The sequence below is a fragment of the Amphiura filiformis genome, chromosome 11 (genome assembly GCF_039555335.1).
Source record: "Amphiura filiformis chromosome 11, Afil_fr2py, whole genome shotgun sequence".
NCBI classification, from domain to species: Eukaryota; Metazoa; Echinodermata; class Ophiuroidea; order Amphilepidida; family Amphiuridae; genus Amphiura; species Amphiura filiformis.
This window is the reverse complement of record NC_092638.1, coordinates 48,813,917-48,829,136: the sequence shown is the minus strand read 5'-3', so window position 1 is coordinate 48,829,136 and position 15,220 is coordinate 48,813,917. Positions and strand designations below refer to the sequence as shown.

At 37.5% G+C, this 15,220-nt stretch overlaps 1 protein-coding gene across 1 annotated transcript in view; it reads left to right on the top strand.

Annotated features, from left to right (window-relative positions):
• LOC140164924 (TBC1 domain family member 16-like) overlaps window positions 1-15,220 on the top strand; it is a 57,854-nt gene that overhangs the window by 31,505 nt on the left and 11,129 nt on the right. Inside the window, 5 exon segments of the mRNA XM_072188322.1 lie at window positions 5,372-5,535; window positions 5,537-6,740; window positions 6,743-6,963; window positions 11,781-11,990; window positions 13,920-14,068. Coding sequence (XP_072044423.1) covers window positions 5,482-5,535; window positions 5,537-6,740; window positions 6,743-6,963; window positions 11,781-11,990; window positions 13,920-14,068 — 1,838 coding nt within the window. The 5' untranslated portion in view covers window positions 5,372-5,481.

Genomic DNA, 15,220 nt, shown 5'->3' with positions numbered 1-15,220 from the left:
TTGTTGTTTGATGACATTTGAAGTGACGTTAAAATTCTGTAAATTATGCTACATAACATGTATTATAGTGTATCATGTAGTTTTTTAAGTACCGTAGTGCCAAAATCCATTTTAGAGTAATTACTGAAAGCAATGCAAGTTGTGATTGACTGGTTGGTCAGGTGGATGAGCGATCAGTATGGGTGAATTGAGTTAAGTGCTCAAGTGAGGGGGGGGGTGCAAGTTAGAGGGAAGGAGGGGAGGTGATCTTAAAGTGGGGTGTGTGTGACCCAATTGACAGCCTCATCTCCCACTTCACCCCATAGAAATGCAAATTTTGGTGTAAGACAAAAGCTCATTTTTCATACCCAGTATTTTAAGCCTGAAATATGTTAGAAGTCATGTACTCTTTTATGGGCCACTGTGTTACACATTTTTACTTTTAAAATCCAAACCGCTGTTGTGCTCTCTCTCTGTCAGGTGACGCTCTGTACAGTATTGCTGTTGTCGTCACAAGAGTATGCCATCTCACTTGATCTGATGCCAAGTGTATTGTACCTTGCATTCCTTGGTTAGAAAGCAGCTTCATGTCATTAGTCCAAAATGTTGGTGGACGTCACCTTCCTCGTCAACCTTCCATAGCCCTTTGCAAAATTTGGTTTTGTATACCTCAACAATACTTCTACAAATTTATCCAACCCACCATGATGGAAATGAAAATGTAATATCTTGTACTGATCACAAGTTGACTACCGGTACTGGTGAATGACATGTCATGTTTCCTGATAATTGGCTAAAAACTGCAATTGAACTCAAAACTTGATATAGGAATGTTTGGGTGATGGGCCTCAATGTGAGGTAGAAAATTCCATTTTGTTTCAATTAACCACCCACCTTTACATTCCATTCAAAATTTCAAATTAGGGCCCTACTAATTGTGTTAAATTAGGAACACACCAAAGTACATGTATGAGATCATATCCCAACTTCACCATCCTAAATATCATGTATCTGATGCGACACAAGTACCTGTATTCAAATCACGAATAACCTGTCTAGCTGAGTGCCGACTACTACAGGCTGATTGATTGAAAGCAACGAACCATCTTCAAATAACAGGTTTATGTATGTACCAGTGGGTACTGGCTTTGAAATGTAGCTCAGAAAGAGGGAGAACAATCTAGTGGCACCTTATGTGGCTTGTACAATGCTCCCTTTTAAGAAATGGATACACCTTCCCAAAAGGATATCCTGTAACATTTCATTGTACTAACATCTTTCATACAGGGTCTCTGATTGGCTCATTACATGATAAAACATGATATACCCCTCTGAGTAACCAATCAAAATGGTGCTTCTGTATTTTTGTATAAACCCTACTGCCATTCTTACTTTGACTCTGATTGGCTTATTACCCGGTACATGATATAACTCTATGAGTAACCAATCAAAATAATGCTTAGAAGCCGATATATTAGCAGGTAGTGCTCAAGGGGTTAAACACACTCTGTTCACTGTTCATACATAGTCTGCTATTTACTTTTTTGATGAGGTTTGAAATTCACAACACAAAGAATGACATAAAAATGGTGCAGCAAAATACTTAGGCCAAAAAAAAAAAAAGGTTTGTCTCAAAGCTCACGAGAAATTTAAAAACAAATGCGCAATTTTTTTTTTTTTTTTTTTTTTTTTATTCCCGACTTTTTTTCATGGTATTTTGAGAAAAAAGTCTGATTTTCGCCGATTTTTTCTGGAAAAAACTAAAAATTTTTTTTTTTGAAATAAAACAAATTTCCGCATTTGTTTTTTGTCAAATCGTGGGATTTTACAAATGTGCGCGCAAGCTTTGACACGAACCTTTTTTTTTTTTTGCCTTATCAGCAGTAATTATTTGTAATAAATATAGCATAACATCAACAGTGATAGTGCACATTACGATACAAAATAGTTGATTTGTACAGGCTTCCCTAATAGAGCATGAAATGTTTGCATACATGGAAATTTTGAGAATTTTGTTAGTGACAATAGACCCTGTTCACATTAGAAATTTTCTTCATTCGATGAAGATAAGTTAATCTTGATTAACTAATTAAGCATGCATACACATTACGCTGAACGAAGATCGAACGAAGACATTGCACTGTACACATTTCATGAAAATTAACGAAGCTCGAACGAAGCTATCATTTGGATTTCTTCTTTTGAAGAAAACATTTCTCCTCTGTCCACGTTTTGCCCCATGTGTTATTGGCCATGGTTAATTACTTCAATTAAACAGTGGCAGAAGACTCTAAACACACTTTCCAAGCTAATTTTAATTGAATAAGTGGGGAAAATGTTTAAAATAATCCGGTGCGAGATGAATTCAGACAGCATGCAAGGGACAGCTGAGATGCATACGACCTTAGACTTCAGCCGGCGAGGGTCACTTGTCACATGATCACTTTCCTTCGTCGAACAAAGCGAGTGTACACATTGCAAAAGTATTCCTTCGTCGAAACAACCTTTTTAGCTTCGTTGAACGAAGCAATTTTAATCTTCGTCGAATGAAGAAAAGTATGTACACATTAGGAAAAAAGCAATTTTAATCTTCGTTCGAGGTTTGTCGAAAGAAGAAAATTTTCTAATGTGAACAGGGTCATAGAGTTGTGAAATGTTCATGCTCGCAAATATTTCTTTTTCCAATAGGCCTGTAAGCAGTTGCGGCACCAGGAATTTTATTCGGGGGCAAAGTGAATTTCAAGGGGGCAAAATCAACTAATTGTGCATAAAATTGCCGCAAAAGATGGAAATTTGTGTGATTCTGGGGTTTTTGCTTCAAAAGTGTGCCCCTGTAGCGCCGCCACTGCCTGTAAGAAAATGGAAGTAATTCATTGGTAGAGCACCAGCGCAGTCACATTCGGAGCCTTAATTTCACCCTTATACAGATGAGCACTGCATTATAATGCCTCTTTGAAGGTGTCTTCTTGAACTGCATATCTTCTTTGTCTTGGGTAGGCATCAATCAATTCTCTGAGGTCTCTGGACTTAGGACCAGACTCTGGTGGGTTAATTTCATAAAAATTTCATGACGTACAAATGTAGTTCTTTTCAAATGGTGAACATTTTGTGCCTGCAAAAATATTGATAGTTGCTTTATCAATTGATGCAATTATATACACCAAATTTGTAAACATTGATAATAGAGTGGCTAGACGTGAAAGAGGTGACAGTTGATTTGTACAGGTTTCCTAATGCACTTTTGGTTATCAATTGATGTAATTATAGCAATTGACAGTTACGCAGCTGAATACGAACAGTTATTGTCACATAAAAACAATGAATGTGAATGATCAATATCGTATGTATCCATAATAGTGAGCAGGTGTCTGGAATACATATACACAGAGTTACAAATCCATTATTTTGTAGCCCAATTGGGTCACTTTTAAGAGATGTCCTCTTTGACTAATTACATTTCTTGTCTGATCATGTGATAGAATCCAAAAGTTAAAGGAAGTGTCCGGCAATCACAACATTAGGTCTTATATGTTAGAAAAATAATTATCAAGCAGGAATCACATGGTTTTATTTCAATCAAACCCATATTAACCATAAAAACTAATAAAAACAGCCGTCTCTCAACACGCGATATTCAAAATTCCAGCGCCAAATGTTCTAAGAGCAGTGATGTCATGGTTATTTGTGCTCATTTGTCGACAGGCTTCATTGAACTATTGGGACGTCACTGCTCTAGACAATTTCGGTGCGCTGGAATTTTGAATATCGCGTGTTGAGAGATGGCTGTTTTATTTGTTTTATGGTTAATATGAGTTTGTTTGAAATAAAACCATGTGATTCGTGCTTGATAATTATTTTTATAACATATAAGGCTTAATGTTGTGATTACCGGACACTTCCTTTAAGAACAAAATTGGACAACTTTTCACCATTGGCCTCTGTAATTTCCTTTCCCATAGAAACAAATGGTTTAGAGAAAAATTGCGTGACTTTTTTGGTAATTTGACTCACAAATTGGGCTGAAAACAAATGGCAACCTTGAATTTAGGACATGAAAGATAAAAATTACAGGTTACCGGGGCTACAGTACTGATGGTATGTGTACGTGAGAGAAATATCATGTACAAATAGGTGATATTGATAAACAAGGAGCGCTTCCAGATGAGATTGTTTTTAGTTGGAATTGTTAAAAAATTGTGATTTATCTAAAAGATATCATGAACATGTAGATGTAGCTATGAAAGAGACCCCTTTTTTGCCTGAATTTGTACAAATGCCACAATATATAGAAACTTTGTGTAGGATTGATTTGAAGCATATTTGATATCCTTTTAAAAATGAAGCTTATACTTGTTCTTCCGTTCTCTATGCACTATCATTAAGTATGATGTGAAATTTACAACAAAGACAATAGATACTCCTTATTGTGATTCAGTAAGTGATGAGACATCGTCTGACAAAATTGGGTCATATTATAATGTTGCCATGGTAACTGAAGTAGTTAAGTATCATGCTGTTAATTTTAGGTGTTTGTTAAGGATGAGTCAATTCAATGTTGAATCACAACAAGACGGCAGTGCTCAGATTTAACATGTAGAATGAATCAGTATTTCTAGGAATAAACATCATCAGGGTTTTGTTGAGGATGGTTGGCTTTGTGTATGACTATGTATCATGTCTTTTTGGTGAGTCTAAATGTGGAGAAACCATATATTGTTGGTGTCAGAAATAGACTGAGATGGTATTCTTTGCTGAAGGAATAACTTGTTTGTTATAAATTGTTAATATTCTGACTGCTGTAGAATCATAACTTTCCTCCTTTGTGATCTTTCAAGGAAAAGTGTTTCTTTATCTTAAAACTTATTACAGGTAGTACATATGCATAGATGATTCTTCTAATGCCAATTTGGCAAATTATGTAAAACCTAAAATATCACTTTTGTATCACTTGTAACATAATCATTGATATCCTTTTTTTTACCTCGGATTCATTTTTATTTTACATGTACATGATTAATCAATGTAATGACTATTTATCCCATCAATTGGCAGAAGTGTGCCAAATGTGGATAGGTACATATGAAGAGCTTTGTTGCAAAGTCCCTTACATTCACTTGAGCAATTTTGAGAACACATCGAAAAATCATCAAAAAAAATCACTGATATAAGGGGGTTTTCAACAAAAGCAGTTTTTGGTGGGATGCTCATCCTACCCAAACATCCCACCAAAAACTGCTTTTGTTGCAAACACCATAAATCAGTACTTTGTTTGATGACTTTTTGAAGTTTTCTCAAAATTGTGGATGTAAGGGGTTTTGCAACAAATCTTGTCATATATTGAAGCCTTTTTTAAACTGATTTTTTGTTTGTTTGTTTGTTTATTTATTGACAGAATATATACCAAGATGGATAGATAGCTTACATGTATACATGTCTCCAAGAATGGGATGAGGACTTAATCTGCAGTATTATGCTTTGACTGAAATACATACTTGGTCCAACATGTCGGGATTCCTGAAAAAATTCAGCGACTTCCTCGGCTTGTCCGATCCGAATACATGCACAAAGCACCCCCGCCGATGGCGAAATCATCTATTGTAAAAATAATGTTTGCGTGCATCCGCCATCCAACATCTCCACCAACGTGGAGCATTATCCTGGATATCTAACGATCCGAGCGCAAGGTAACGGTACTCTGCAGTCGTCATTGTTGCTAACATGGATACCTAATTCATCCTTGAATAAGAGTCCGTCGAAGAGACGAGTGGTATCATCATCTTCCGATTCCTCACCATGTTTAGATAGGGATAGCAGGGGAAGATTTAGAGGTTATAGCGAGGAACAAAATGAAGATACTGTGAGTAGAGATACGGCGTTCAGTCAGGATTGTTCCACATCGGCAAGAGCAAGTGCTGGAAGAGAGAGTCCTGTTGGATCTCTTCAAAGCTTTCAAGATTCAGGAATTGGTGAAGGAGATAAGGCTAAAGTACCAGGGGATACTGAGGAAACAAATGGTGTAAAATCAAATGGTCTGAAAGAAGAGGGCGCAGTTGTTAAGGAGGAGAAGGAAGAAACGAACAGTTCAAAGAGTCCTTCATGTGAGAATAGTGAAGTGGAAACAGAATCAAACAGTACAGAACAATCAGGGAATGTCAATGATACTGATAAAGACAGTAAAGCAAGTGCAATAATCTCAGAACAGTCCGATTCTGCGAGTACACCTAAGGTTACCGATGAATCGAGTCCTTCACATTCCAGCTCTAGCCCCTTACGATTTGCAAGCAATGATAGCCTGGGGAGGCACAGCGACGTGAGTAAATCATCGGATAGTGACGGTGTGTCTACGGATGCGCAATTAGCAGCGTTGTTAACCAAAGAACATGATAGTATAGATGAGGAGGCCAAAGAGAAGACAAATTCATTAGAGCGGCCATCTGCGCTGGGTCTAGCGGAAAAAGATAAGCAAGAGAACGATGATACGGAAGGACTTAAACTACCAAATGATGATGACAAAGATCAAACACATTCCTCTTCCTCTTCGACAACTCCCACGACCTCCAATCCGGACCTTGGCTCGCTTCCTTCCAGCCCCAGCGACGCATCCAGTTTTGATCCGTTTCTGACACTCTACAACCAAGGCAGTCCGAGTCCGGACTCTGTCGCCACTCCCGCTGCGGTCACCTCTCCAGACGCAACATACAATTTCACTTTCCCGGAGAACTCCGTTTTGTATTCCAGTCCCAGTGGTCGCAAGTCGCCCGACCATCTGCGAAAGATCAACTGTGCGGAGTGTTTTCAGTGGATCTGAGTGAGATGAGATCATTGCGGTTGTTTTTTAGCAATGCGTCGTTCACCAGTGGTCAGCTTGTGATCGCAAGTAGGGAAAGTCAGTACAAGATATTGCATTTTCATCACGGTGGGTTGGATAAATTGGCGGAAGTATTTGAGGAATGGAGATATTGTATCAAACAGAGTAGTAAAAAGGTAGGATATTAGAAGATGGGCTATTCCATTTAAAATTCACACTACCCCTGTGTAAGATTTTGAAAATATCTGCCACAGGGGGAGTATGAATTTAAAATGGAATTGACATTATAGCAGCTCCATTTGAAACTCACTCTCCCTCTGTGGAAGATTCGGATTGAATCTTTCTCATAGGGTGTATGAAATTTGAATGGAGCTGCCTAATGTGTTCATTCCATTTGTAATTCATACTCCCCCTGTGGCTGATATTTCCAAAATCTTACACAGGGGGAATGTGGATTTTAAATGGAATAGCCCAATGCAATTTTTGAAGCAAAAAAAATTCTCCTCAATTTCAAAAAAAAAAAAAAATTGAAACAAAAGCGAAACATGTAGACTCTAAATTTCTTATTATTCAAGGTTGGAAACTGGAGAAATGTACTACCACTAAAAAATAGTGTTTCTTTTTCTGAATCGTAAAGCTGTATGTTTTAATTACTTTTGCTTCTATTAAACAGCCAGCAATGCATAGAAGTAATTAAAATGTATGAGTTTATTTAGCCTGAAAAAAAACCACTTGGTACATATTGTTTCTCCAGTATTTCTCTGGTTTCCAACCTGCATAACAAGTAAATAATAGGGTAACTAAAAAAAAAAATTTAATACCGTAATCGCGTTTTCCTCCGGTGCTTATGTACAGCATGACATTTTCCTGGCAGTGGCATTCTCTTTTCCTTTAAAGACCCATTCAGTGATCCCAGCGCAAGTGTAAAAAAATTAAAATTGTTTATAAATTGCTTAAAATTGAAGGATAACTCATTCAAATTGTCATTTGGTATTTTTGAAATGACAAATTTGGCAAAAAACAAAGAAAACAGCAGTACTGACGAAGTTGAAGCCTAATTTAGATACTGTCAGTATCTAAATTACAGATTTGTTTTAAAACGTCTTATTTTGTCTTAAATACACGGCTTTCGGCTGAACCACTCGCAGGCTATGTTAGCACATCTATGACAATGACAAAGGTACCAAAATCTGAATTTTGATGATTTTTACTATCATTCGGATGAGCAAATCACTGAATAGGCCTTTTATTGTGATGTGATCAAGCAAGATGAGTCATTTGTTATGCAAAGTTTTCGTTTCGCAAAAACAACAAGCTACAAATTTCATCAAAATTGAAATTAAACAACAACAAAAAGCCTGAACAACAAAAAAGCCTGTTCTATGTGCAGACGAACCTTCCAAAATTGGCGAAAATTATATCAGATTTGTATCACTCGCTTCAGTTATAAGCAATATATTGTTAACCCCCAAAACAGCTAATTTTACGCATATAGCCAAAAACCCAAAACCGCAAAATCTGGGTCAGTAGAACAGGTTTTGTGTTAGAGTTCATATTATTTTCATGCTATTGAGACCAATGAAATATAAAATAGTTTAAATCTTCATTTGACTATAATACAGCGTAATACGCCAAAATTGATTTTAAATGGAAAATAACTGGTTTTACTTGATCGCATCACATATTGGGATCATCAGAAACGAAACAAAAAAATCAGTGTTGCCATTCAAGGCTTGCATTATTTTCTGTTTAAATGAGGTACATTATTTCTTCTACATGTTTAACCTTGACGTTCAAGACTTGTTGAAAATTCTTTCAAAAGGCTACCCAGTTACCCGTCCGCCTTAAGAATATGGTTTTTCATCGCCTTATCTTAGTTATAGTTAAACTTGGTTTTGCATTGCCATTGGTGACTGGTTCTTTATGCTTTGCATTCAAACTATACTATAAGGTCATGTTCACATTATAAATTATTTACCCGGGACCCGAGTTAATCCGGGTTGTACCCGGGTCCCGGGTTGAAAAAAATTCTGTTCACACTATAACCACTCTCATGAAGAAAATTGACCCGGGTTGATTATTTTGGCTATAAAGCCTACTGGAAAAATGCAGGCGTGTACATATTCTGTCATTGACTATTACTGGTATAATAACAGGCTCGCGGCCTAATTATGCTCATTTTTTATTTTATTTTCTAATTCCACCTTATGTAATCTTATCTAAACTCCTCAACAAAAGTTTGGAAAGTTTTTTCAAGCATCTGTATCTCCAATTATTTGTGACATATTCATATCGTGTTGCATATCACTGGATAGCTACAATACTCCCTTTACAATGACACCCCATTTGAAACAATAACATTTTTCACGGCTGAGTACATGCCTTGTGATTGTAGTGGGGTCTCAAAATGAATTTGCCAAATTGACCATTATTCTGTGCAGCAAGCTGCAATCCCATAACTTTACAATCTGGGACCTAATGCAATCCTCCAAGATGACACCGCTCGCCCCACATAGCCACGGTAGTCAACGACTACCTACAGAATATGGGAGTAGAGTCAAAATGGCCTGCCATCAGGCCAGACCCGGGGGCCAGACATCAACCCGATTGAACACTTGTGGGACCAGCTTGATCGTGCTGTGCGTGCCAAAGAAGCCCATAGGCAACCACATTGAATGACCTGCGACGAATCATTGTGGAAGAATGGAATTCCATCCCACAGTAACGTGTAACCAGGTCGGTGAGCAGCATGAGGAGAAAGTGCCTGACTAGTGACTATTGTGGCTGCCTGTGGTTTTTCCACCCGCTATTGAGGTTAGTGGCTAGCTTTGTTTGAGCACAGAATAATGGTCAATTTGGCACATTCATTTTGAGACCCCACTACATTCACAAGGCGTGTACTCAGCAATGTGAAAAAATGTTGTTGTTTCCAATGGTGTGTCATTGTAAAGGGGAGTATTGTAGCTATCCAGTGATATGCAACACGATATGAATATGTCACAAATAATTGGAGAAACAGATGCTTGAAAAAACTTTCCAAACTTTCGTTGAGGAGTTTAGTTACTTCTTGTAGCTGTTTTGGGTTAAAAACTCACAAAAATAATTGTTACTTCTTGATTCGATAATACTAGTAATTTGTTTGCATGAATAACTTTCTTATCTCAGGAATAGATGTTTATTGATTTTATTGCCAAAGAACTGAATCATTCTTTTCCCAGTGCAGACAGAAACAATAGAAAGGGAATGATAATGGTTGTGTTTATACTTCTAGTAATGCGGGTCAAACAGTGAATTTCTGTTCACACTACAATTGACCCGGTCATACCCGGTTTGACCCGGTTTTAACCTGCTCATTCCTAGGTTGAAAAATATTGACCCGGGTTGATTTTTTTGAGGTTTTTTCCTGTTCACACTTATAATCAACCCGGGTCTAACCTGGGTTATACCCGGGACCCAGGGCAAAACAGGCATAGTGTGAACACGCCCTAAGATTCCTATTTGGGCCGCTTGCACAGGTACACCATCGCCAAGGTACTTGTCTAGTACACACAGAGTACCTGAACAGAGTTCTCTGTGCTATACTGCTACTGCACAGGATCCACCAGTGGTGGAACTGCACTGGTACTACACTGGTACTCCCCTGGTACTGCACAGTACCAGCCAACGACAGTGTACCTGTGCAGGCAGCCCCAATAGGAATCTTATAGTGTGTGTCAGTCATTCATGTAGTTGGGTTTTATACAATATTCTCTAGAATGGTTTAAGTTATGCCCTTTTCCCCCACCTCAAATTTTACAGCCAATGGAGCAAACAATGTCTACAATGACTACACACCCAAAAGCAGCCAGAGGGAAAGACTTGTTTTTATGACTCTTTGATTCCAATCATGGCTTATAATCTGAATGTACATGTATATGATAGAAAGGTGAACTTGATTATGCAAAATACATGTGCTAGAGAATTAGTTACAAATTACAGAATGCTGCATTTATTTTTGAACTTCCTCAGTGAGTATGAAAATAGCACCAATATTAGAAATGGAATACAGTTTGTTGGTTGAATGTAAAGTAAGGTTGTAAGGGCTTTGTTTTTACTATGCTCGTAAGATCTTCTTGTTTTCAAACAGCAGATATAATTTCTGTATTTTGGTTCAATCCTGTATAGATCAAAGTGGCACTAATGCAGTCCATGATATTTTATGGGGTCAATAATAAAAACATGGGCTTCCACTGGTACCAAAATTGATTGAGAAAAAGTGGGGATGAAGTTGTTGATTAGACCATCCCTAATCCTAACCTAAAACGGAATCTAACACTAATCCTAATCCTAAACCCTAACACAAATCGAAAAAAACCTTTTCCTGAACCCAAACACTAACCATAATCCTAAAACATAGTGATAGAAGGTATTCCAGAGTTAGGCCAATAAAAAAAATTGTTTGCTTGCCCTCAAATGAATTTTCAAAATTGGGTCGGTCGGTCGGGATTTCTTTTTTTTTCCTTTCTTTTTTCTTTTTTTTTATTACTAGCAAACTCTACTGTTTGTATTAATTAAGGCTCAAAATTGGAAAAAATCAGACAATTTTGGTGTCAAAATGATTCAACTAACATTACAAAACAACTAAAATGTTGAACACAAGTTCTAAAATACATTTTTTTTACATCTTCAGAATGCAACAATTTGAAAAGAAAAAAAAACTTTGCAGGAATTTCAAAAAATAGGGTTCGGTATTCTTTTGTACAGTAAATAGAAAAAATCCCACTTTTTCTGATTTCCAAAATTTATAGGGCCGGTCGGTTGAGGGCAAGCAAACATCTTTTTGGGGGGGCCTTACGTCAAGGCAAGTAGTTCAAAGTTATTACAAATTTTTCTGGAGTTCATGCTTTTTTATTTCTTTACCTGCTTCGTTGCATGATTAACAATTTAATCGCTTGCATGCATTTTGTTTTTTTGTCTTTTTGTTCAAATTCGTTGTGTTGGAACTCATGTTCAGAGAGGAGTCGGACTCTCCTTGTTTTTCTCGCAGGCAGCTGGTGACGAGGATGCAAAACAGCTCTACCGGAAGTTCAACATCCTGCAGTCTAGTCTTAAGCCGGCTGAATGTCATCCGGAGGAGGGTATCTATGGAGAGCTGGAGGAGGAGATGCTCTGGTCTTATATGAATGAGAAAGGACAGATTGAAGATGATTATCAACTCAGGAAGGTGGGTATTGCCAATGGGCTATTCCAGTTAATGTCAATACACCCCTGTGGAATGGGCTATTCCAGTTGAAGTCCATACACCCCTGTGGAAGACATGATGACCTTAATCTTTCAAAGAGGGAGTGTGAATTTCAAATGGGATTACCAGAATAGGTGACTCCCCTATGGATTGGGCTATTCCAATTGAAGTCCATACACCCCTGTGGAATGGGCTATTCCAATTGAAGTCCATACACTTCTGTGGAATGGGCTATTCCAATTGAAGTCCATACACCCCTGGGGAATGGGCTATTCCAGTTGAAATCCATACACCCCTGTGGAATAGGCTATTCCAGTTGAAGTCCATACACCCCCTATGGAAGACATGACCATAACCTTCCATGCAGGGAGTGTGAATTTCAAATGGGGTTACCTGAATGGGTGACTCCATGTGAAATCTACACTACATGTACCTGTATGGGAGATTAAGGTCATGTCTTTCATAATGGGTGTATGGATTTAAACTGGAATTGCCCAATTAATATGCCAATATAAATAGATGAGCATATTTTTCATTCATTCGTTATTTATTCAGGTAATTCCTTTAATACAAAAGTACTGGTCTCTCAGAAGGCCCTGATAAACATCATAATCTAGGATATATATCAACCCAAGTTTAAACACTTTAGAATTTAAAGATATAATACAAGAGATACTGAAAACTTTAACTTGATGGGAAATGCTTCGGATATGATTTTGAGAGTATGAAGACGGGGATTATACAGCTTGCAGAATAAAGCTGTGTAATCCCTCAATGAAATCTTGACAATTCTGTCGGTCTGATATGCGGACTATTTCTAGTCCCGTGGCCCAGACTGCGCAAAGCTCAATTGCGAACATGCTAACAGAAACCGGTTGTGAAGTAGGCTACATAGCGATGTTGTTCACTCCAACTTGGGAGTGAAATTCAATTGCAGAAAAAAACAATACTTGGCCATGGAATTTAATTTTAAGTTTGTTAGTATAATTAACGGTAAATCAATTAAGTAATTTCCACTCTGCAGACTTAGGAACTTGTTTGATTCCACTGACTATTTGCGATTTAAATGTACACAACACCAATGACAGCAATCATCAACAACAACGTTTGAATCGACGACTTGTTTTCACTCAACCATGAGTCACATCAACCGAAAGTGATGTGGCACCAACCCACATAATAGCTAAATTTTGTTTGTTTATACTTCACAGAAAAGATATGCCAAATTCTGTCATTTAATATGAAGTAAAGGTAAAAGTTTACCTTTACTTTATTTGTAGACATATCAGGTTGTTGAATGTTCAACATGCAAATATAAGCAGTCCACAATGTGATAGTATACAAATATTAACTGTCTATGAGTGTGATGGTCGAAATATTCCGGCTCGTGGAATGGAACAATACATCTTTCACCGAGTGATTATATTTCGACCATTACATGAATTTAAGACAGTTAATATTTGTTTTATATCACTCATGCATAAATTCTATTACTAAAATACTATTTAAGGTAGGAAATACATTTTTTTATCAACATAACACCATGTTTTGCGGTGATATACTTCACATTTTGGGACCCACCCCATAACTAAATCGGCGAGTCCAAGAGTCAGTGCACGGCTTGGCGCAGGCACACTACGGCAAAGCACATGATGGTAAATGGCAAATGGTAATCAACCAATGAACTGTCTAGAATTTATGTATGAGTGATATAATCATCACTATTTACAGGCTTAATTTTCAATGTTTTATTTTTTTTTTTTAAAAGCAAGATTTTATTGGTGGAACAGTTATGCAAGAAATTTTGTATGTCACTGAATCAGGTTTTAAATAGGCGATATCAGGTTAAGAGAAAAGTTCACCACATGCTCCTGAAACTCACCTTTCAATATTAATTTTTGAATCTAACAGGCTATATTCTTTGGTGGTGTTGATGAGTATTTACGTGCGGAGGTGTGGCCATTCCTTCTTCATTACTACCCCTACAACTCAACAACGGATGAGAGGAATGCCCTGAAAGGACAGAAGCGGGAAGAATATACTGCCCTGAATCAAACAAGGTATGTGCCTGTTTCAAATATACTCCGATCAGCTCTTAATCGGCGGGCCTCATAACATCGTGGATTGAAATAGAATTGTGTACAAACAGCTTGGTGCACCATCTATGCGGACTGCAGTTTGCGTATTGCTTGACTAACGCATGCTTTTGTAAATTTATGCAGGCGTAAGTTGGGATTTTATTGATGTGTGCAGTAACAAAAACCGAATAATACTCGCCTATTACTAGCTGATCATAGTATATTCATCTTGAGTCACAACAATGATTGGGCTATTCCAGTTGAAATCCATACATTCCCTATGGAAGACATGACCTTAATCTCCCATGTAGGGGTAATACCATAAAAACTTGATAGTTAGCATATGTGCTTACTATCGAGCGCTTTTAAAACATGCAAACATGAAGAGCTCCATCCACAAAAGTGTAAAGGGTTTTGAGCAAATCATTGATACACATATTTATGTGTCTCAACCTTATTAGCTTAGTTGGTAAAGCGCACAGACTTTGGTACATTTTCCTGTTTTCAAAAGCGTTCGATAGTAAGCACATATTATGCTAACTATCGAGTTTTTACGGTAATAGATTTAGAATGGAATCATCCATCATCAGGTAGCCCCATTTGAAATTTACACTCCATGTGTGGAAGATGAAGGTCATGTCTTCCATAGGGGGCGTATGGATTTCAAATGGAACCGACTGTATGTGCATGTATCACTAGTCTAGTCATTCACGTCAGTCAGAGGAGGCTTAAAGGCATTCCTACAATGCAGTATGATTGGGAAATTTGATCAATATAACCTAATCTTAAAGGCAAAGTCCCCATTACCACACACACAAAATGGTGATTTTAAAATTGCAGCCAACGAGCTAATAGTTGAGACTTATCACATTAAATTGGATTTTCTTATAGAAAACATTCTCAATGGCCCACTGCATTAATTTTATTCATAAAAAGTCTCAATGTTTTGAATGTTAAATAAAAGGATGAAAACACCAGATATTTGCACACATTCCCAATGCAAGATATGGTCAACTGTGCCACATGTGTACAAAAGCCAAACATATCAAGGTCAGAAACTCCATTGGGTTATGGGAATGTCTTTATACATCCTCTGCACATCAGTTAATTTGCATACAAACAGTGGCAGCAGCA